At 40.3% G+C, this 23,254-nt stretch overlaps 1 protein-coding gene across 5 annotated transcripts in view; it reads left to right on the top strand.

The window, feature by feature from the left end:
- The first annotated feature begins 68 nt into the window (after positions 1-68).
- Positions 69-23,254, top strand: part of agtpbp1 (ATP/GTP binding carboxypeptidase 1) — a 38,957-nt gene continuing 15,771 nt past the window's right edge. Inside the window, exons 1-19 of one of the 5 annotated variants that reach the window (XM_028033393.1) lie at positions 69-171; positions 6,177-6,237; positions 7,276-7,406; positions 14,175-14,242; positions 14,591-14,654; positions 14,913-15,059; positions 16,846-16,977; positions 17,098-17,191; positions 17,341-17,378; positions 17,644-17,852; positions 17,946-18,123; positions 19,345-19,433; positions 19,744-19,860; positions 20,166-20,914; positions 21,070-21,153; positions 21,319-21,405; positions 21,938-22,086; positions 22,178-22,265; positions 22,942-23,086. In XM_028033393.1, coding sequence (XP_027889194.1) covers positions 6,206-6,237; positions 7,276-7,406; positions 14,175-14,242; positions 14,591-14,654; positions 14,913-15,059; positions 16,846-16,977; positions 17,098-17,191; positions 17,341-17,378; positions 17,644-17,852; positions 17,946-18,123; positions 19,345-19,433; positions 19,744-19,860; positions 20,166-20,914; positions 21,070-21,153; positions 21,319-21,405; positions 21,938-22,086; positions 22,178-22,265; positions 22,942-23,086 — 2,601 coding nt within the window. In that variant the 5' untranslated portion in view covers positions 69-171; positions 6,177-6,205. Of the gene's footprint in view, positions 184-6,176; positions 6,238-7,275; positions 7,407-7,870; positions 7,957-11,374; positions 11,913-14,174; positions 14,243-14,590; positions 14,655-14,912; positions 15,060-16,845; positions 16,978-17,097; positions 17,192-17,340; positions 17,379-17,643; positions 17,853-17,945; positions 18,124-19,344; positions 19,434-19,743; positions 19,861-20,165; positions 20,915-21,069; positions 21,154-21,318; positions 21,406-21,937; positions 22,087-22,177; positions 22,266-22,941; positions 23,087-23,254 lie in introns of those variants that run through there. The other 4 variants (XM_028033392.1, XM_028033394.1, XM_028033397.1 and 1 more) reach the window with 4 other exon arrangements.

Below are 23,254 nucleotides of genomic sequence, written 5' to 3'. Positions count from 1 at the left end.
TATTTTAATTGCGCATAGAACAAACAAAATAGAAAGACGTCGTTACTCTCGCGTTGCTACTCCCTCTGCTCTCATCACATCATCAGCAGGGCGTTTCAGGCAAACAGTAGCAGCCCCCCTTATCTCAGACTTGATCCTCTCTCAGCTGGACGGCATCTCCTTTTCGTGCAGGTTTGAGAAATGGTATTTTGCTTTTATTGTATGGATCTGCTGCTTTGTCTTAGCTCGCGTTGGGTTATAAATTGAGCATTGCTAGCTTATTTCACCGTTAGCTGGCCTGCTGGTGCAGACAGTCGGCCGTTAATGAGTGACCAGCACAGCAGGTGCAGAGGCCATAATCTTCAACTGGGTAATTCAACTTGGCATCTTTAAGATAAACAATAAACTAAAATGCAAATTTGAACTTGCTGCCAGAAGCCTAGTTTAAAGAGGAGGCAAAATTTCGTCCTTAATAAATTCTACATGGTGGGAAAAGACCGGTCTACCGTCTGTTGTGGCGAAGTATGGGTAATGTGTCAGCTGTTACACTGGTTTTTGAAAGTATGAGCTACCCTTTGGCTGCAGCTTTACTCCCCTCAAACCATAATGATCACTCTAAATTATCTGATAAATGTTCCTGCACATAGTGATGATGAAGGTCTGTTTCAGTATCAGTATGTGAAATTTTGTGAAAAAATAAATAAATAAATAAAACCCAAAACTGTTGAGTAAGGTTTCCTGATTCTCAGCTGCTTTTGCACTTTCTGTCCATATTGCAACAAAACGTTAGGTGAGAAAAAAATAAGTCCTTTCTAAATGTATTTATTTTTTAAATCTAGTGTTTTCTCAGCGTTTTCCACATAATTTAGCTTTGTGTTGATTCAGTTTCCATTTAACTTTAAATGTAAGACTTAAATACTGATAGGAAAGGATAAAAACTCCTTATCCTTTCCTATTAAACTAAAACTGTTTTAGTTTTCCCCTAAAAACTAAACTTTTGAAACTTCTGCCTTGCTCTGCTCATGCACAGAATTTCATTACATTTTCATGTAGTTAATGTCGTCCCAATTTATTGATGTGGGACACAGTTTTGATTCCAATGCAGATTCAGCAAAAGTATTTTTAAAAAAGAGAAAAGCTATTAAAGAATAATTTTAGAAAATGAATCTAGAGCAGTGCAAGATGGGCCTAAACGTAAGACCTACACTCCATATACTAGTCTGCCTGGATATGAAGTTGTAAAGACTAATCTTTTTCATGACATGTTCAGACTGTTAATGCATTGCCAAGAAGAAGGCACATCATTGATAATTTTAGAGAAGCGGCCATTGCTTTCCGTCAGCCTGGCATGGTTTATACAGTCAGATCCAAACAATTTTATAAGTTCATCATAGTACACTGGGTCTGCTACATTTCCTGTCACAGTTACATGACCTGACCAAACGTGATGACAACCAGGAGTTTATTTCCAAAACTAGGGTAAATTAGGCAGTAGCTTGTGTTGTCCTGAGAAGACTCTTCTTTGTAAAGCTGTAATAACATGGATTTTGAACTTTCTCATTTGGTTTTAAAAGGCAAAAGTTTGGATGTTTTTACCAAAATTCAATGCCGTTGTTGGTGAAAACCCTTTCTTGAGGTTAAGCACCTTCATGCACACCATCAGTGACAGTGGTTGAGGGCTAATAGATTTTGACTTGTTTTGGAGACTCAGAGCTAACTATGAATTACCGTACTCCTACTCTTGTAGTTTAGAGGAAGATGTAGGTGCATTAGTCTGATCGCTGTGGAGTGGTCCTTAACACTAAAGCAAATCTACAACAGAATGGCTTTGCATGAAAAGAAACGTGGTGTTGCAATGCTCTGTTTACCTATAAATCTATCACTCCATGACCCTAAAGCCTCGTAAGCAGAAGCAGTGCTCTAAATATAAATCTTACCCATTATCAAACAGGCTGTTTTACAATTGCAATGACATCAAATATTGCAAGTATGACACCAAGCAGTTTATTTTGAAACACAGATGTAGTATTTATGCTTATAACTGACAGTGACACAAATAGCTTGAGAAACAAAAAAAGCAATCTTATCTAAACCAATTTTGGGGTTTAACATGAATAATCATTTTCACTTCATAATTAGTTGTCACACTCCTCCATGGGCTGCCACCTTATCGTGGTGGAGGGGTTTGAGTGCCCCAATGATCCTAGGAGCTATGCTGTCTGGGGCTTCATGCCCCTGGTAGGGTCACCCAAGGCAGACAGGTCCTAGGTGAGGGACCAGACAAAGTGCAGCCCGAAGACCCCAATGATGAAGGAAAACCTTGGACTTGGTGTTCCCTCGCCCGGACGCGGGTCACCGGGGCCCCACTCTGGAGCCAGGCCTGGAGGGGGGGCACGATGGCGAGCGTCTGGTGGCCGGGCTTTTACCCATGGAGCCCGGCCGGGCTCAGCCCGAAGAGGAAACATGGGCCCCCCCTCCCATGGGCCCACCACCCGTGGGAGGGGCCAAAGGGGTCGGGTGCACTGTGTGATGGGTGGCGGCCAAGGGAGGGGACCCTGGCGGTCCGATCCTCGGTTGCAGAAACTGGCTCTTGGGACGTGGAATGTCACCTCTCTGGTGGGGAAGGAGCCGGAGCTAGTGCGTGAGGTCGAGAGGTTCCGGCTAGAAATAGTCGGTCTCACCTCGACGCATGGCTCTGGTTCTGGAACCAGTCTCCTTGAGAGGGGCTGGACATACTTCCACTCTGGAGTTGCCCAGGGAGAGAGACGTCGGGCAGGAGTGGGCATACTTGTTGCTCCCCATCTCGGCGCCTGTACGTTGGGGTTTACCCCGGTGAACGAGAGGGTAGGATCCCTCCGCCTACGGGTGGGGGGACGGGTTCTGACTGTCGTTTGTGCTTACGGGCCGAACGACAGTTCAGATTACCCACCCTTTTTGGAGTCCTTAGAGGGGGTACTGGAGAGTGCTCCTCCTGGGGACTCCCTTGTTCTGCTGGGGGACTTCAACGCTCACGTGGGCAACGACAGTGAGACCTGGAGGGGCGTGGTTGGGAGGAACGGCCCACCCGACCTGAACTCGAGTGGTGTTCTGTTGCTGGACTTCTGTGCTCGCCATGGATTGTCCATAACGAACACCATGTTCAAGCATAAGGGTGTCCATATGTGCACTTGGCACCAGGACACCCTAGGCCGCAGTTCGATGATCGACTTTGTCATCGTTTCATCGGATCTGCGGCCGTATGTCTTGGACACTCGGGTGAAGAGAGGTGCGGAGCTGTCCACTGACCACTACCTGGTGGTGAGTTGGCTCCGGTGGCGGGGGCGAAAGCCGGTCAGACCTGGCAGGCCCAAACGTGTTGTGAGGGTCTGCTGGGAACGTCTGGCGGAATCCCCTGTGAGACGGAGCTTTAACTCCCATCTCCGGCAAAACTTCGAACACGTCCCGGGGGAGGTGGGGGACATGGAGTCTGAGTGGACCGTGTTCCGTGCCTCCATTGTCGAGGCGGCCGATCGGAGCTGTGGCCGCAAGGTTGTCGGTGCCTGTCGCGGCGGCAACCCTTGAACCCGTTGGTGGACACCTTCGGTGAGGGATGCCGTCAGGCTGAAGAAGGAGTCCTATCGAGCCTTTTTGGCCTGTGGGACTCCGGAAGCAGCTGATGGGTACCGGCGGGCGAAGCGGCATGCGGCTCGGGCGGTTGCTGAGGCAAAAACTCGGGTGTGGGAGGAGTTTGGAGAGGCCATGGAGAAAGACTTCCGCACGGCTTCGAGGCGATTCTGGTCCACCATCCGGCGTCTCAGGGGGGGGAAGCGGTGCAGCACCAACACTGTTTATAGTGGGGATGGTGTGCTGCTGATCTCTACTCGGGACGTTGTGGGCCGGTGGGCAGAGTACTTCGAAGACCTCCTCAATCCCACCAACATGCCTTCCACTGAGGAAGCGGAGCCTGGGGACTCTGGGTTGGGCTCTCCAATCTCTGGGGGCGAGGTCGCCGAGGTGGTTAAAAAGCTCCGCGGTGGCAAGGCCCCGGGGGTGGATGAGATCCGCCCGGAGTTCCTTAAGGCTCTGGATGTTGTAGGGTTGTGTTGGTTGACGCGACTCTGCAATATCGCATGGACATCGGGGGCAGTTCCCCTGGATTGGCAGACTGGGGTGGTGGTCCCCCTGTTCAAAAAGGGGGACCGGAGGGTGTGCTCCAATTATAGAGGGGTCACACTCTTAAGCCTCCCTGGCAAGGTCTATTCAGGGGTCCTGGAGAGGAGGGTCCGTCGGATAGTCGAACCTCGGATTCAGGAAGAGCAGTGTGGTTTTCGTCCTGGTCGTGGAACACTGGACCAGCTCTACACCCTCAGCAGGGTCCTGGAGGGTGCATGGGAGTTCGCCCAACCAGTCTACATGTGTTTTGTGGACTTGGAGAAGGCGTTCGACCGTGTCCCTCGGGGAGCCCTGTGGGGGGTTCTCCGGGAGTATGGGGTACCGGGCCCTTTGATACGGGCTGTCAGGTCCCTGTATGACCGGTGTCAGAGTCTGGTCCGCATTGCCGGCAGTAAGTCGGGCTCGTTTCCGGTGAGAGTTGGACTCCGCCAGGGCTGCCCTTTGTCACCGATTCTGTTCATCACTTTCATGGACAGAATTTCTAGGCGCAGCCAAGGTGTTGAGGGGATCCGATTTGGTGGCCTCAGGATCTCATCTCTGCTTTTCGCAGACGATGTGGTCCTTTTGGCTTCATCAGATCGTGATCTGCAGCTCTCGCTGGATCGGTTCGCAGCCGAGTGTGAAGCGGCCGGGATGGGGATCAGTGCCTCCAAATCCGAGGCCATGGTCTTGAGCCGGAAAAGGGTAGAGTGCCTTCTCCGGGTCAGGGGGGGTGTCCTGCCCCAAGTGGAGGAGTTTAAGTATCTCGGGATCTTGTTCACGAATGGGGGAAGAAGGGAGCGGGAGATCGACAGGCGGATTGGCGCAGCGTCTGCTGTCAAGCGGGCGCTGTACCGGTCCGTCGTGGTGAAGAGAGAGCTGAGCCAAAAAGCGAAGCTCTCGATTTACCGGTCGATCTACGTTCCCACCCTCATCTATGGTCATGAGCTTTGGGTTATGACCGAAAGAACGAGATCGCGGATACAAGCGGCCGAAATGGGTTTTCTCCGTAGGGTGGCTGGGCTCTCCCTTAGAGATAGGGTGAGAAGCTCAGTCATCCGGGAGGGACTCAGAGTAGAGCCGCTGCTCCTTCACATCGAGAGGAGCCAGTTGAGGTGGCTTGGGCATCTGGTCAGGATGCCTCCTGGACGCCTCCCTGGTGAGGTGTTCCGGGCACGTCCCACCGGGAGGAGGCCCCGGGGAAGACCCAGGACACGCTGGAGGGACTATGTCTCTCGGCTGGCCTGGGAACGCCTCGGGATTCCCCCGGAAGAGCTGGAAGAAGTGGCCGGGGAGAGGGAAGTCTGGGCCTCCCTTCTGAAGCTGCTACCCCCGCGACCCGACCTCGGATAAGCGGAAGAAGATGGATGGATGGATGGATGGATGAATTAGTTGTCACTGTATCGTAATGAATGCCTGTATCTACTTGGAATGTTGGATTTTATGAGTTCTGCTCTTGCTAATGTTTGCAAACCTCAATATGATTGTTTATATATGATTAAGAAAAAAAATATTTCAACCATTTGCATACCTCTTATGGTTGTACCAGCAGAGTTGCACTCAAATAGAGTGTTTCTGCATTTGAGTGCAGCCTATGTTAAAAATTTAATGTATAGCATCAAGGTTAGCAGTAGAAGAAGGCCTTGCATATAAATTCCTGAAACTTAAAGAGGAAGTATTTAAGTTTTACCATGAGTCTCTGGACTTTTCCAATGTTTAAGATAGAAATGCATGTGCAGGAATTTTTCACTCTGGTATCTAGTTATAATTCAATAGCATATATTGTTATGCTGTAAAACATTTTACTCTTTCATGACCCTACACATATTGTCAGTTTGAGACAAATCCTGCACATATTTATAGACTAGTACATTCAAAGCTGGAGACAGATGAGCTTTATTGTCAGCTGGTTTTGGCATAGTTGCTTGGCCGGCTCCAGTAGAGAGACCTGTGGGAACTCATGCGACACCGGGGGTGAAGGTTAATCATGCTTGTTTCCAAATGATGCACAATGTTTTGACTTGTTTTTTTTTAGTAATGTGGACTTTGTTTTCGTTCTCTTGCAGTCGACATGACCTTTTGACGTGGGGGAAAAATGAACAAGCCCAAAATGGCCACAGAGAAGGGGTGAGCTGATGCGTGCAAAGCCACACACACGGGCAGTGATGTGTGGGAATGTGTGTAGCTAAGAGAAACATTTTTTGTGTGTTTTATGAGCTCCTTTGCTCCTGATTTGCTTTTATGATGTTGTTCTGTCCCTTTGCTGTTTTAGCTTTTGACTCACTTCAGAGCAACCTCCGATCCCACTGTTTATCTTCTGGTCGCAGCATGTGTGACCATGTGAGAGAGAGACTGTCAGTATTTGTGCCAGAGAGTCCTGTGCAGAGATAATTACATGGCCTCCAGAAGTAGCCATGTGAATTTGTCACTACTAAAAATAATCTTTGTTCAGCTCTGTCTCAGGTTTATTTAGGTTCTACATCTGTTTTTGTTTCTTTGGCTGCTCATGCATTACATTCTTCCATCATTCTTGACGTTTTCTTTAATTTTCTGTCTTGATCACTCACTTTCTATTTCTGTTTTCGTCTCTGTCTCTCTCTCTCTCTTTATAAGGAATGAGAATTTCTGCTCTACTGGGTATAATCAGAGTTTAGATTTTTCAATGTTTGCCCTTGCTGTACCAAGTGACTCCTAATCTCTTGCTTCTAGTTCAGTGCCAGGGAAGTTCATATTATTAGAAAAATATTGGTCACCCCAGAAATAGCTAATCTCTCTGGAACAGCCATTAAGTCAGCTTTAGTAGAATAATAAATACATCTTAAAGTAGATCTGATGTGTGTTTGGTAACAGTGGGTTACCAGTGAGACTGTTCCTATTTATATTTCTTTGTTTTTGACATGCGGTGCCTTGCAAAAGCAGTGATGCCACTTAAGTTTTTTCTCATTTCGTCATCCTGAACCCCAGACTTAAATGTATTTGCTACTTTGGGTCAAATAAAACCTCAAGAAAATACTGTGAAGTTCATCAAATATAAATGTATTTGTCTATTAGATCATAGTTCCTCTGTTGCACAGCATGTGTCCGGTTACATGGAAGACAGAAGCGGTATGAGATAGACCTGTTGAGAACTTTGTGAATTCAAGTTTCAATGTCTTTTTTCCCCAGTGTTCCCAGTAACTCCAGGGTAGTAATGCTCCTCGGCCAGCTGGAGAAGATGGACGGGGAGGTCATGCTGAGAGATGTAGAAACAGCAAGACTGGTCACAGCGAAGATCCTTCATCTCATACAGACACAGGGTAAGGAAAGAAAAAAACTAGACACTTAAGATACGCGGACCACTTTATTAGGTACACATGTTCTTGTTAACACAAATAGCAATTCAGCCAATCACATGTTAGCAACTCAATCAATTTAGGTATTTAAAAACTTTCTGAAGTTCAAAACAAGCATCACAATGGGGAAAAAAATATTTACTTTACTTTTAATGTATTTTCTGGTTCCAGAAAAACTGGTCTCAGTATTTCAGGAATGTTCACCATCTTCGCAGATTTACAAGCAGTGGTTGAAAAGGAAGATGAGGAAAAAGGAGGTGTGTGGATGAAAATGCTTTTCTTGCTGTCAGAGGAGAGTTGGCAGACTGGATCAAGAAGGTAGAAAAGCAACAGCAGTTTAAATAATTTCCTTGTTAAAACCAAAACATGCAGAAATGATCACTGAAAACACGTTGGCATGTTGAATCTTGAAGCAGATTGTCCACAACAGCAGAAAAACAGAACGGGTGTCTCTTCAGTCAGATAAGAACAGAAAACCCAGGGTCCAGTTCACACACTCACCAAAATTAGACAAGTAAGTGCCTGATAAATAAGTGCTTGATTTGATAAGTCTTGATCTCAGCTGCAATATTCAAATGGTATGGTCAGAATTTGATGTAAACAACATGAATAGCATGGATCTATCCTACCTGTTTGGGGAATATTCTCATGACACACTATTAGCCTGGGAATATCACTTGAGCATTGTTTAAACTCCACATCCTAGCAGAGTGTTGCTCAACTTGTCCAACTCTGGGCCACCTGATCTACCCATTTTCTGATGCTTACTTTCAGCAGGATGATGCACCATGTAGCAAAAGTCAAATCATTTCATCTAGGACTGGATGATACGGCTCTAGTATCATGATATAAGCTTTTCTCATCAGTCATTATCAATAATTAGTCATTAGTTTTCTGTTTTAAATTTCTGAAATATTACCAAATTAGACGCCTAACTGTGCTTCTGTTATTAATTCCTTGTTAAAACCAAGATATGCAGAAACAATCAATGACTGTATTGAAACAAGTTTCAACTGTTTCAATACAGTTGAAACTTGAAATGAAGTGTATTGAACACAGTTCAATCTAGGACTGCATTGAATTCATCAAATGGCAATAAAATAAACAGGCCAAAATAAAGAGCCTTCCAAAGAAAATCATTACACAACACGATCATCGTCCACCTTCTGGATCAGTTTTCAAATCCGAGCATGATTATCTTCAATTTTTGCTGATTGCAGATATGAGGTTATAGCCTGATTTACTTTTAGCTCAGTGTTGCTAGGGAGCCAAATATTTATACATATAAACTTACAAAGTAATGTTTTAGCCTCTTTTTTTTTTTTCTTAGGTATTCGTAACCGTAAGCAGCTAAATTCCAGCAGAGATAAATATCCGACTGGTGAGGTCCGATAAGCTCACTTTTTCTTAAAAGCCACTTTGCCAAATGTTATTTAGATGTTTTTTTTCCTTTTGCTGTCCTAAATTATGTAGTCTCCAGTTTGTAATATTGACATCTCTGTAGACTTGATCAGTTATTTTACTTAAAACATTGAAACACCTTATTTTTCTTCTTATTTTTTCCTTTACACGTTCAAAAAGTTTTAATCAGGAGTAGTTAAGTAAATTAAAAGCTTATTTTAGCTCTTTGTGTGTAAATGGGTGCAGCAGTGGCTGAGGTGTAGATTGACTGATCTTGAGCCTCACAGTTTCTGATTACTCTTAAAGAGTAGTCTTGATCTCACAGCAGAAGGAGAAGGCATTGTGCCACATCACGGTGTTGAACACAGTGTAACATGAGTGTGGCCTGTTAGCAGGGAGCCTCTGTTGTAAACTCGGATTAGTTCAAATATCAGTTTCACATTGTTGTTACACTCTTACTCTCAATAAATGTATTTGTCTAAGTGGTGAAACTACCTGACAATTTTGATACTTGTTAAGGTCATTTATCAAGTAAATATGCTGAGCATTCTCATCGTTCTAGTTGTGACATGTCAGGATTGCCTGCTATTCTGCAATTGACATCGTTGTAAATAACAAGCACACTCACAAAACTTGCAATGTAAAGGCATAAACTCAGGCTCTTGGATATATGAAATGTACTTTCAACAACATTTGACTCAGTCATCTAAAAATATTATTGAATCATGAATAAAAACATCATCATATTCAGTTACAGATTATTGACTGATTTCCAATTCTAAGATTTCTTTTTAAATCTGCTATAATTTAACTGGTTTCTTTTTAAGGTGACAAATAACTACATTAAAAAAATCTGGCCATTCTGTTGTATTGTGTAGAAGCCAAAATAATAACACTCTGTGATAGGGCAGTCACTGTGATAAAGTTGTTTTTTTTAACAGAAAATTAATTTGGAGTTAATACTTTACTGTCTCACATTAGTGATTTGCATTATTAACTGATAATATCAGTCTGCTTGTGACCTTAAGAAATGTAAACTCTTACCGGGATATAAAAGATTTCCAATTCCAGTTCCCATACATACAGGCTGAACACAAAGGAATAAAATGAAGCCTTGAGCTCGAGCTGGTATTTAATAAAATGTGCTCCTGTTAAAATCACTCCTACACAATTTCAGGTATGAAATGACCAAAAATTCAGAAAGGTGAGAAATGACAGGCCCCCACTAAGGACTGACTCTTCGCTCCAGCTGTCTAATTGAACAACCCACATGCCGCCATAGAAAATACAGTAGCTTTTTAAATAGCTTCTTACACTGCTGTGCTTCCTCAGACTTTATTTTTAAACCATGGCCTCTGCAGAATCTTAAAGAGTCTTTATACTTTTTCCGTATTAGGTCTGAAAATGTCAGACCTTGAAATTATACTAGCTCATCAATGTTATTTAGTTATGTCAGTCAGCGTTTCTGTAGCATGCCAAGTCTGTTTCTGCTGGCACTGTCATGGTGTATGTTTAGGCTTTTACAACAAAACATTCTTTGAATTTTATTAGATGCTTTTTATAAGGTATAAATGTAATGAGCTTCAGCTTAAGAACTGGAATTTCACTGGCACCTGCTGCAGTTAACCATTCCATTACAAACCTCACTGTCTACTGTAAGAAGACAGTGAGGTAAAGTTGGATGACCAAGGTGTGAAACACTGGAATAACATTCCAACTGAAAAAAAATGACTAGATTATGTTTACTTGCTAAACACATTACGCAATTTAAAGTGATAAACATAGCTAGTCTGAGTTAAGAAGATTTTGAAATATAAACTATTAGTTTTATAAAGTCTTAAAATTAACTAATTGAAACTTTCAAAGTCATGTTGTATTAGACACCTCACTGATACTGAAAATAGCTAACTTTGACTCTTCTTCCTTCAGTAGCAACTTCCATACTGAAGAACTCAAGATGACCTGATAGAACCTTCCTACTTTGTGTTCATTGCTTGTAAAAAAAATATTTATCTAAAATTTCCGAGTTTCCAATCAGCCAATCACGCTGTAAATAATCTGGTCACCAACCATTTTCTCAGTCCTAAATATCTAAATATTTGTAAACAAGAACAACTTTCAGAGAAACAACTAGGGAATGCTTATTTTATGTAATTAAGTAAGGAATTTTGGTAAATCATTCATTTTCAAATGCCAACATGCTTTGCATTCCCTCTGACCTTGTTGTCATATCGTCTTTCCTGAATATCATCTTTCCTCTTCCCATAGTTTAGTTCTTTTCCTCTCTCCAAAGTCAAGCAGCTAATCCATTCTGACTGACGGGCGCAGTGGAAAACTGTCTGTCTGTAACTCTATCAATCATGATATACAGCTGTTCCCCTTCTCATCTCATGCTTTGCTATCTGTCAGTGCCTCCCCTGCAACTCCAACTTGAAACGTGTATGAGTATGACGTGGTCAGAGGAAAGTGGAAGGGGGGCTCTGACCCTGTTCACAGTAACTATACACTCCAGGAGGGACTTTTCTGTACTCTGTCTTAAGTTCAGAGTCTTAGGGGCTTAGGAGGCAGTGAAGAGGAACCTAAAGAAAGAACAAGAGAAAGCTAAGACTTATTATAGTGTCCTTTTCAGAGTTGTGTATGCCCTTACATCTTACCAGCTTTTACTTGAAGGGATGCATTTTAAACAACAGTTTTATGTTGAAGCAAGCAGTAGTTCAGTTGTTGGCAGAGTCTAAAGGGAGGTGCTTGTTACTAAGTGTGGATATTTGTGCACACATGGTAGAAGAGCAGGTGGATTGTGTTAACATCTAAGGAGATCACTGCTTGTCGTTAGGGGATGCAGACATACCAATGAAGCTTTGGGAGTTCTTCAACTTTTAGCATCATTTACTATTGCATATCAAACTCAGAAGGGTTCTGATTTACTGCGGTAAAGTAAAGGTGGTAATAGGGAGAACAGTGTACATTTTCATTCATCCCATCTGAGAAGTATTAGATTTTTTGTTTTTAAAATGGATTATCACTACACCAAGAGATACTATCCATCGCTGGACTATGCAGATTCTTCAGGTAGGGTGACAAATGACAAAATATAAGAGTAAATTATTTAGAGAGTTGGAATTGAGTGTAGAATTTGAAATATGGATATGTTCCTAATTCTCTATTTTTCTTTACTCATTTGTGAAATTTGTCGTAGTCAGAGGCACTAGCAGCAGATACCAAAAATGGCGACAAAACGTTGGATTTGAAATGATTTTGTGGTGGATTTTTTAAAATCTTTTTTTTCCTCATCTTTTGACCTGATGACACAGACTTTACAAGATCCCAATTTCTTTGTAAAAACTGAGATATAACAACTTTCAAAATGTATTCTTCTAGCCTTACTATTCTGAGTGACCATTAATAATATTAGATGTAGAGGTGGAATTAGACTTTTGAGAATATTTGAAAACTAAGTTATTGGAGAGTTTACATTTAAAATTGGATTTAATTAGGATCTTAGCAATAGCTCGACATTACTAACTATAAACACTGGTTTTCTTGTGCATTGTTTCCAGAATTTAGACTCTGAAGCTTTAAGGTTTTCTGGAGGTCATCAATATTTCCAATTCAGTCATATTCCATAATATAGTTTTAAAGCTTAAAAGCTAAAACCGAGCAGTTCTTATGTAATATATTTAGCCTTCCTGTTATCTGTTTTTAAATATCTCCCTGTAATTGCTTGAATGAATTGCAGACATATATCTGGACATGTCATAGAAAATTATTTGCTTTTAAATTGCTTCTTATACTTTCTGCTTCCTCTGAATTCATTATAAACACCCCACTCATACCAAAGATGACAATGTGTTCACTAATCAGTAATGATTAGATTTTTATATTCCCAACCCAGTCCAGTCAAAAGTTAAAATTTCTATGCATCTTTACTTAAATAAAAACATAGGAGTTCACTGTACTGAGATTAGTTTTAATCTCAGCACAGTGAACTCCTATGTTTTCATTTAATTTTGTTCTGGGATTTTTTACGGAAAGGCATCAATCACCTTCTAGGTGTCGAGGCGCTGATTTGTTTAGAAGCTCTTTTAAAAGTCTGGCATGGCATAAATGTTTTCGGAAGATGCTGCTCCCCTCTCCACAGGTCTAAAGTGTGTGCAAGGACAGACTGGACAGACATGATTCCTGTTTGGTCTCCAGTGTAACTTTGGCATGTTTTCCTTACTGCAAGTTGTAAGAGCTGCATACTTGGCACATTTTATCCCCACTTGCACCAGCTAATGACGCATTGCATGTTGTCCCAAACACGCAAAGCTGCCACACATAAAGTCTAAAATCTCCATCAAGTAATGTAATCCTCCACTTGGGGTTTTTTATATAAGGTCTGCATTTCTGACATAAACTGCTGACTTAAAAGAAATCTAATAACGCCATTTACATCACATTTAGTTCCCTATTTGTCATTATTTTTGTGTGCATTTTCTTTCTTCTACATTTATTTACTTTTTGTCATTGAAACCTATTATAAGAAATCATATAAAGAGTTTGTTGCAAGGCCTTCAGTGTCTGTTCTGGGTATTTTCTTGTTTTTGGGAGTTCTAATGTGTTAATTTGAATATGTTTGCACTCGCAAAACAAGACAAAATATCTTTTTTGTTAGCTTTTGCACAACAAAAAAAATGAAGTCAGACAAAAATGGAGATGTCGAGTAATTCAAGTTCTGATATGTTAAAAGTCTTCCTCAGCTGACTCGAAAATGTAATCTTATGTTTGAAGAGTCGTTTTTAAGTTTGTTTTAAAATTCTTTAAAGGTTGAACATACAAGATATTGAAAACTAATATAGATGCAAACAACGCTTTGCTATGTAAAGATACAGTGGATTAAATGTGTCCGCTGTAGAGAATGAAGTCACTTTCTTTGTCTGTCGTAACGTGAGCCTCTGTACTCTGTTGTGGCAACCAGTGTAATTGCAATGCATATTTTTGAATGGGAGCCCTTTAAAGTTTGAGCCGTTTAACCAGAGACAATCCTCTACACTTTAGTTCCTGAAAACAAACCAAGGACTCTAGCTAAGATGGCTGCTATAAAGAAAGGATAAGACCTTGCATTATGTCGACTCTGATGAGATACATCTGCAAGGCTCTGAAGGACTTTTATTCAGTTTTCTTGACTTTAGAAATCACAGGAGTTTGGCAATGGTGGTCATCACCTGCTCTTAGTAAAACTAGGATTAGAAGGTGCTGCTGTTAATTTTATAAGTCTTTACTTCAATTGAACTAAATAAATTTCTGTGTTTTTCACATTTCTGATTATTTTTATTCTGTGTGGTGTTGCAGAAAAGAGTGGAAAAGAGGTGATGTCCAAAGGCTCCAGTGGAATGGAGGTCATCCTCTCTTCTCTGGAGGTCAGCACATGTTCACTCAACCACAGACTTTCCCTACACGGCATTGTAACACAATCTGTTTAATAGACCACCTTTTCTAAAATTCAACAACCGTAGGTTTAAGAATAAATCAGTTTCACTTGAAAACCTCTGATTTACATGTCCGAAAATGTTATAGAAAATATGAAAGCAATCCAGTATACAAAAAAATACCACAAAAAAAAAAAAGCTGATTTCACATTGATCCCAAAGTCTTCTCCATCTAACCCCAAAGAAAACTTCTGAAAAAAGTTTAGAGAATTGCACTTCTTTCACCAATTTGCAAACTGTGTGTGTCATTTTAACATGTGGTGTTTGTCACTTTGACAGAACAGCAGGGATGTCCAAACCACCTTGAACATCATGTACATCCTCAGTGAGCTGCTGACAGTTGGTAAGAAGACTGTGATTTATTTTCTTCACATTAAAATCAAGCTGCCTAAAGTCTGAATACCTGCATTTATTTATAAGTGTAATAAATGATTTTAAAACTTGATACATCTTCTTGATGCATACACTGTATAATGTGATTCCACAGTTAACGATGTGGTAGTTATAAATTGTATCAATGTTAACTCACGTGCTTCTAATCTTATCCTGAATTAGGTTTCAGCTCAGTTAATACAGTTCTATTCTTGGTTTTCTGTCTTAGGCAGAGGCCGCAGAGTGGGAGTGTTTGTTTCCAAAGGAGGAACTGGAGTTTTATTCCAGATTCTGATTTCTGCCAGTAAAGAACTACCTCCGAGTGAGGAACTTATGTTGCAGCTTCACTCACTACTGGCCAAGGTTGGACCAAAAGGTATTTTTATTGTCACAGTCTATCACTATCTATTACCATCTAAAACATGATCTTGAGCTGTAAAACGGTAGAATGCCTTTAATGGGTCGGGGAAGAAATCCTGCCCTAAGTGGAAGAGTTTACGTGTCTCTGGATCTTGTTCTCTGGATCTTGTTTTTCCCTCTCTGGAAAAATGGAGATGAAGATCTGTAGGCATATTGGTGTGGTGTCTACAGTGAAGTGGGTGCTGTGCCAGTCTGTCGTGGTGAAGAACAAGCTAAGGCAAAGTTCTTGATTTATCGGTCAATCTACAGTCCTACCCTCAACTATGATCAAGGGCTTTAGGTCATGACTGAAAGAACAAGATCACGAACACAAGCAGCCAAAATGAGTTTCTCAGAGGAGTCAGAGTAAAGCCCCTGCTTCTCCACGTAGAGAAGCAGCGGCTATTTGGGAAATTGTCTGTACTCTTACTTGCACTTTTTAAAGAAGTAGGCGGAGGAGCATTTACGAACAGTCAGCTAACTTTTTCTTAAACTACATCCAATCAATTTAACCAATGTTAAGAGGACTTATAATTAAAGTCACTGTGTCCTTCATACCCAACAATCTAAAGTCAAAATTTCCATTGCATTTCATTAACTGAAAATCAAATTGTATAGGATTCTCCTATACAATTGGTATAATGTGTTGCATTATTACACAAAATTCAATTACGCCTTCATTGAATGAAGATGCAAAGGTTTATGCATAGTCTATGAGTGTCCCACTTTTCATCTACTTCCACTGTGTTTAACACCGCACTCATTGACTACATTTATGTCACAATTAATAATTTTCATCAAATTAGAAACATGTCTAATGAACGGGGAGGAAAGGCAGCAACATCAAATGTCCAAATATCTAAAGTGAAGTGGTTATAATTATTAGATACCTTGTAGCTTAAGTAGCCTTTCTTGTGCAAATCAAAGTTCACTCTATCTGAAGTGCCAGTGTGAGGAAAATGGTTGCATTTGCCTTATAGCTTCTTAAAAATCACAGAAAACTCAAACCATCAACCACAAATGTGTTGATCACTTGGAATGACAAATTCAGCCTCCCTTTTTGAAATCTTTTATGACTTACTGTTGCTTCACAAAATGTTCTCTCTTTTGTCTCCTCAAAATTAAGTAGAATGACAACCATGTCAGTGTTGGCATCCGAATATAAGCTTCAGATTCAGTATTTTAAGAACAGATGGCTCTAATTGGAAAGCTACTTTAGTATTGTCCTTTTTTTGAGCCTTGCTAAAGATACATCGATTTGTAGTATTGTGGAGGTTGTAAAAAAATATTTAAAATAGCTTGTCACCTTCATCTATGAATTATCATACTGTTGTTTGTGCATTTCTACAAATGGCATTTAAATGTTTTATGAAGGGAGAAAGGTTGATTAGGTATTTTTGAAACTTTTTATGTCAGCTTGACTGTCAATGGTGTAGCTATATAGATGTAAAAAAGAAAACTATGCAAATGCCTGATTTAAAAAAAAAAGACATTGGTATGCTGTGGATAATTCAGATTATAATTTAATTCTAAATGCATGTTAAGTGCATAATTTTATGCACTCAACGTGATTCTTGATGTATAACAAAATTAGTTTTCTTCTTGTCCTACACTGTTAACATGTTTAATCATGTAGAAGATTAAACATTTTTACAAAACAAAATCACATATTGAAACATAGGTGACGTTTATCTGCAGTGAGGCACAGTATAAGCACATTATTTCTTTCTTGTGCATTGATATTGAACCTTGTGTATGTTCAGACAGAAAGTTTGGAGTGAAGGCTCGTCTAAGTGGAGCTCTGAACGTCACGGTCGACGTAATGAAACAGAATCTACAGAATGCAAAAGTGCTTCTGCCCTGTCTGCAGGTTCTCAGGGTTTACTCTAACAACTGTAAGTAAAGGCATCCTCTGTATCTGGGAGTTGAGCAAAGAAAGTATTTTACGAGAAATGTTTTTGTCTCTTTTGAGCATTTGGCACAATTTTCTCACTTTTTTTCCTTTCTATATAAAGCGGTGAATGCTATTTCTTTGGGCAAGACTGGTATGGTGGAAGTCATGTTCAAGATTGTTGGACCTTACAGCAAGAAGAACACAAGCCTCTTTAAGTGAGTGTTGTTTTTTGTCTAGTAGTGAAGAAGCATGAACTTATATTTAAAAAATACCAGTGTTATCCACAAACTGCATGTCCTTGGCCTTTTTCTGATAGAGTACTCAATCATCATGTAACCCTTTTGCCTTGCTTTAAAATTAACAGGGTAGCTCTGGACGCACTGGGAGCTCTGCTCAAATCCAGTGAGTAATTGTTTTTGTCGAGTTAAGCTTTATTCTGTGGTAATTTATCAGCAGCATCTTCATCTAGTGTAGCTTATCGTTTCCTTTTTCCTCATCATTACTTTGAATAACCTTATTTGCTTTGGATCCTACTGCTGTCCTGTATATTATGTCTGCGTTTGACGGGTTTATTTTAATTCATTACACCTTTAGTAAGTCCATCCCACAGTATGGAAGTTATATGTGGCAATACTTTATCAGCTACTTCTTTTACTCCTGTGTGCAGAAACTAATGCCCGTCGTGCAGTGGACAGTGGCCATGTGCCCGTCTTGCTTGCTTTGTATCTGGATTGGCATCGCAACGACACTCGACACCGTTGTATGTTGATTCGTAAAGGATTGCTGGTATGCCTCAGAAACATTACCAACCTCAAAGTGGGCCGTAGGGCATTTTTGGAGGCCGACGGCATGAGAATCCTGTACCACTCCTCCACTGTAAGTAAGAAAATCTAAATGAGAAGAAACAAAAGCAAACAGTACAGATGTACGGTCTGGGACTCTGCTGTGCTTTCTGTATTTGTTTTTCAGGAGTGTCTACCCGTGCGGACACTGGATCCTCTGATCAACACTTCAAGCCTCATCATGAGAAAGTGTTTTCCTAAGAATCGCCTACCTGTGCCCACTATCAACTCAGCCTTCCACTTTCAGCTGCCTCAGGTCCCTCCTGGTGGGGCTGTGGACCAGCTGTACAGTCAGCTTTCTGGGGGTGAGGTTACACAACGTATTCACATTATATGGATTTGCAGTTTAGGGTGCTCAGATTATCAATATTCTTAGGGCTTTAAACAATTTGCAAAATACCAAACTTAGTATTTAGTGCAACAAAAACACTTAACCTACGCAGCAGTTGTGCCACCGATTCAAGTAGCTTTTGAATCTGTGGCACAAGATGTCTCTTGTCTGTAAAAAAACCCCATCATAGTAGCAGGCTTTTAAAACAGGGTATGTACATACTACTGTGATTTTATAAAATTGCTCAGTGATGTTTAAGGAAAATGATGCCGGTTTTTCATGATTTTGTTTTTTTTTTAGAAATAAAAAAATTGATTGTAGCATTTATTTGTATTTGTCCTTCACTTTTTAGAGAATATTAAAGGTACCACTTTATAGCACAATCATGTAAAAATTTTAACTATACTTAACATAGTTTAGGAGCACTGTCTCTTTAAAAAGCTCCAGCTCTTTACAACTCTGGCCTTTCTTCAACAACTTTTGTCCAGTAAGCCTTTAAAAACATAGGAGTGTTGCACTGAGAAGTAGTTCTTATGAGCTCAGCAGACTCGCAGCTCCTTCAGTTGTTTGCTTATTGCTGCTACCACTAGTCTTGAGGAGCTGAATGGGATTCGCTCAGCTGGAGACTGCAGCTCTGAGTAGGAGCTGAGTGGAAAAAGCAGTGCTTGGTGAGAGCAAGCGTTTAGGTACCCTGACTGGTTGCCGGGGGAGATTAAAGGATTTCTCAGACATGCATGAAAGAATCAAAGCAACATTCCAGGTATTGTTTTGAATGAGGAAATAACATTATAACATGATGTAAACCTCAAAGTCAATTTTACATAATACTTCCTATTAGTAAACAGCCTGCATCATTAAAACCAAAGATATCTCAAATTTTCAACATCTCGCATAGGAGTCAATTCATCTGAAAATGGAAAGAGGATGGCACAACAGTCATATTAAATACAAATGTATGCCACACTTCTCAGATTTTTATTTGTGAAAATGTTTCCATTTCCCTTCCACGTCACATTTTTGCTTTACTTTATCATGGTCTAAAACCGTCAAAATGTATTGAAGATGGAGTTTGTATTATAAAAAAAAATGGCAAAATTTTTGTCTTTTTGCAAGTAACTATTTTTACATTAAACTGGTTAAACACTTGCTTGGACAAAGAACAAAAATAAATGTGTGTCTATATGTTTTTGCACAGTGGATGATCTGGATGAAAGCGATGATAACGAGGAGGCTGAGGGAGAGACAGACACTGACAACGAAGAAGATAAGGATCAATGCAATCTGGTAATACCCCGTTTTAAATTCATATACAAAGTTTGATATGACAACCTGATATATTATTTCTATTATTATTTTAATGGTTAAGTGTCTCATTTTTTCATTTTGTTTTTCATGCTAATTTAACTAAAATAGCTTTTTGATGTCTAAACTTAAGTTACATGCCACTCCCTGTATTTGCAATTCCTTTAGTTTCCAGCAGAAGGCAGTCACTTCAGTTAAATTTAATAAATAAACATTCAACTTTCTTCTTCAACTATGTTTGTTTCCATTTGTATTGTGTTTCTGGTATAATTTGCTGTCTCCTCTCAATCAGAATGATGACATAGAAACAGATCTCAACAAGCTACATCCCGATAGGAACATTGGACGCCCATTTGAGGAGCTGAAGGTCTATCAGAAGTTTTTCTCGGAGCTTTCTGAAGACTTTCAGGTGGGCATAGTCTATTTTTAGGATCCATGGTCTATTTTTTGCTCACAATATAAATTTCATTTAGTTTGTGTTGGACTAGTTGGCTGAAATGTTACAGTTGTCTGTTTTTAACTGTAATTTTAAAAGATTCACACCCAAGCTGTCACAGCTACATGGCTCATAAACTCTACATTCAGATGATAATAGAAAGCCTAAAAATAGTTGACACCAAAATTTTATTTGTGCAGCACTGAAGTTAGTGCAAATTCAACCAACTGTACCTGTGCAACAGTCTGAAAAAAAAAAGCTTTTTTCATCTGTTACAGGGTTATAGCTTTGACTTTTCAAAGAGCGCCTCTACAACATCTTCGTCAACATATCTCTTCTCATCATCGTCTGCTCGGTTCAGTCGGCCAGCTGAAGTGCCCACAGCTCAAACCCCGTCTCCAAAGCAAATACCAGATTCTCAGAACGTTTGCACCTCTGTCAAAGAACATCAGACTCTGTCGTCTCCCTCCCTCACTAGTTCTCAAACTCCTCTGGACCTGGACACAATCCACCTCAGTAAGAACAAAGAGGGTATCAACATTCCAACCCCAGATAGACGCACCGCTCCACCCTCCTTCTCAAGGTCTCTCTCTCAAGGTCACATGATAGAGCAGGAACTATCCCATCCACTGGAGGGTGTCTCTCTTGAGGACAAAGAGAATCAGAATGCAGAAGCTGGTTCTGAGAAGGTCAAACACGAAGGCTCTCCAGTTAACAACTTGAGACACATCCAACCACCTTTGCTCCTTGGGGGTTTCCCAGTACGTCGCACTGGTGGAGGAGGCAGCAACGTGGGTTCAGATTGTGGGTCAGAAGGTACTGAAGACGAAGGAGGTGATGCTCCGCTGCTGGAGGTGCCAGACACTGCTCAACTCCTGCCACTGCATGACCCTGACCTTTATGTGGAGATGGTGAAGGGGACACAGTCAGTCCCACAGTACGCTGAAGTGGCTTACCCAGATTACTTTGGACATGTAGCTCCAATGTTAAAGGAGCCTCTTCTGGATAGAATTTATGGTGTACAAAGGTGAGACAACTGCAATAGTGGCTAAAAGAAATGTTTACTAGAAAAGTCAATCCATTACATGATTACCAAAATATTTTTTATTTCTTGAGCTTGAGTATTAAATTTAAAATATCTTTATCTTGTAATAACGCAAGTGGTTCTTTCTTTGTCTGTAGGTCCAAAATATTTCAAGACATTGAGCGGCTGATTCATCCTAATGATATCATAGATAAAGTAGTTTACGACATTGATCATGCCAGGTGAGTTATTACACGGCTGCTAAAGGTTTTTTCTTAGGTGAAAGAGTTCAATAGATTTCTGTCCAGTGTCTAAGTGTTTATATGGAATTGTTATCAGAGAGAGCAATTTTTCATTTTGTGACCATTTTCTATGCATTAAGAAATTGTTCATCATTTTTGTTTCAGTCCTATGATTGAAGAAAACAGTGAATCACTGAAGTTCAACTCTCAGTTTGAGTCAGGAAACCTCAGGAAAGCCATTCAAGTTAGGAAGTGAGTTGTCTATTAATGAAAAATATTAGCAGTGTACTCTTACAAACTTACACAAGGTACAGGCATGCCCAAAAGTATTCACATCCCTGCCAGGTGTATGTGTATAGTAATCTTTCAGAGTTAGAAGCATGTTTTTTCAACTGGAAGTGATTTTAATGTTTTGGAGTGGCTAGAATCCAGACTGAAATCTAATGGCAAACTTGTGGAGAGAACTAAATATTTCTGTGCCCTTCAAATGGGACAGGGCTCATTACCAAAGATAAGTTGTTTTAAGAGTGGTTTTAATTAAAACAGTAAAGTTTGTTTTTTGATTGAGGAAGGTATCAGAAGCTTCTTGGTTAAATGAAAAATAAATTTGAATCTAAACCTTGACGTAGGATGCATAATTTTGGGCTTGACTGTATGTCCCCTTGTACATTTTCTTTTACATATTTTGTATAAATACACGTGATATAATGAATTATGTGGTATTTTTTCTCGTAGTTGATATTTAGGTTCATATTTATTGTCTCTGCTTTTTTATTTTCTCCAGATATGAGTACGACCTTGTTCTGAATGCGGATATCAACAGTAATCACTACCATCAGTGGTTTTACTTTGAAGTGAGTGGCATGCGAGTCGGGACTGCGTACCGCTTCAACATCATCAACTGTGAGAAGTCAAACAGCCAGTTTAACTATGGTGAGACATGAAGCATCATCTGAAGGAAAACAAACAAATGGTGTAGTGTAACTTTCTGCATAACTCTGTTTAAACATTTCTCTGTGTACAGGCATGCAACCATTGATGTACTCTGTCCAGGAGGCCATCAGCGGCAAGCCTCACTGGGTCAGGACAGGAACAGACATTTGTTATTATAAGTAGGTGAAATCAACAATTTGTAATGGACATGCAGAGAATTTGTTTTAAAGAAGCCATTAAAGAAACTTTGCAATTAGTACTAGAGTTCCATAACACCACAGCAGTTTATACTTTAATGTAGCACACTTCATTGAGCCGTGGAGCACACACTTGACTATATTATATTTTATACTTGCTGCATTAATAAAAATTATGAGCTCGTAATAACAGACTTAGTGCTCAGCCATTTTTTAAAAGGCCTCTTTTAGAAAGTGTATTACTGCTTCACTCCATCTTCACTAGTGTTTTAGAAAGAACAGTCATGTATGATGTTGGAGATTTTTTACTGTCTAGATGTTAAAGTACTCTGTTCTATACTGACCTCACTTAATCTTCCAAATCTGAAAGTGATGCTTTTAGTGGACAGGAATGATTTGTTTTATTGCAGGAATATGCAACATAACTTTACAGAATAAACTTCCTTTTTACCTACCCAGAGCTATCTCAACTCTGCTTCTACTTGAACACTACTACAGTAGTCAACGTAAAACTTTATTTTTCTCATTTTTATCGTTAAAAACACAAGAAAACTGCAATTAGTACTAGAGTACTAATTAACCCTAACCCTAACCTGCTTCAAGTTTTTCTTAGATTGATTTCCTTTGTACTGTTCAACTAAAATGTTTATATTCACAGGAATCACTTTGCAAGAAGTTCTGTTGCAACTGGGGGACAAAAAGGAAAATCGTATTATACGCTGACCTTCAGTGTAAACTTCATCCATAAAGAGGATGTCTGCTACTTTGCCTATCATTACCCTTACACATACTCCACACTCAAGGTACTACGTCAGTCCCACTTGTAGTCTCACAACTAAATGTTTTGCTTGTCAACATACACTTTGCATGAGAAATATGAATATAAGTATATTGTTTTGGAACTTTTTTGATGTGTTCTAACAGCTAGTATCACTTTATGCCCATGTTGTTAAATATTTGGTACTTCAACA

This window comes from Xiphophorus couchianus, chromosome 12 (genome assembly GCF_001444195.1).
Source record: "Xiphophorus couchianus chromosome 12, X_couchianus-1.0, whole genome shotgun sequence".
In the NCBI taxonomy this organism is placed as follows: domain Eukaryota; kingdom Metazoa; phylum Chordata; class Actinopteri; order Cyprinodontiformes; family Poeciliidae; genus Xiphophorus; species Xiphophorus couchianus.
The sequence above is the reverse complement of the archived record's forward strand: the minus strand, read 5'-3'. Positions and strand labels throughout refer to the sequence as shown.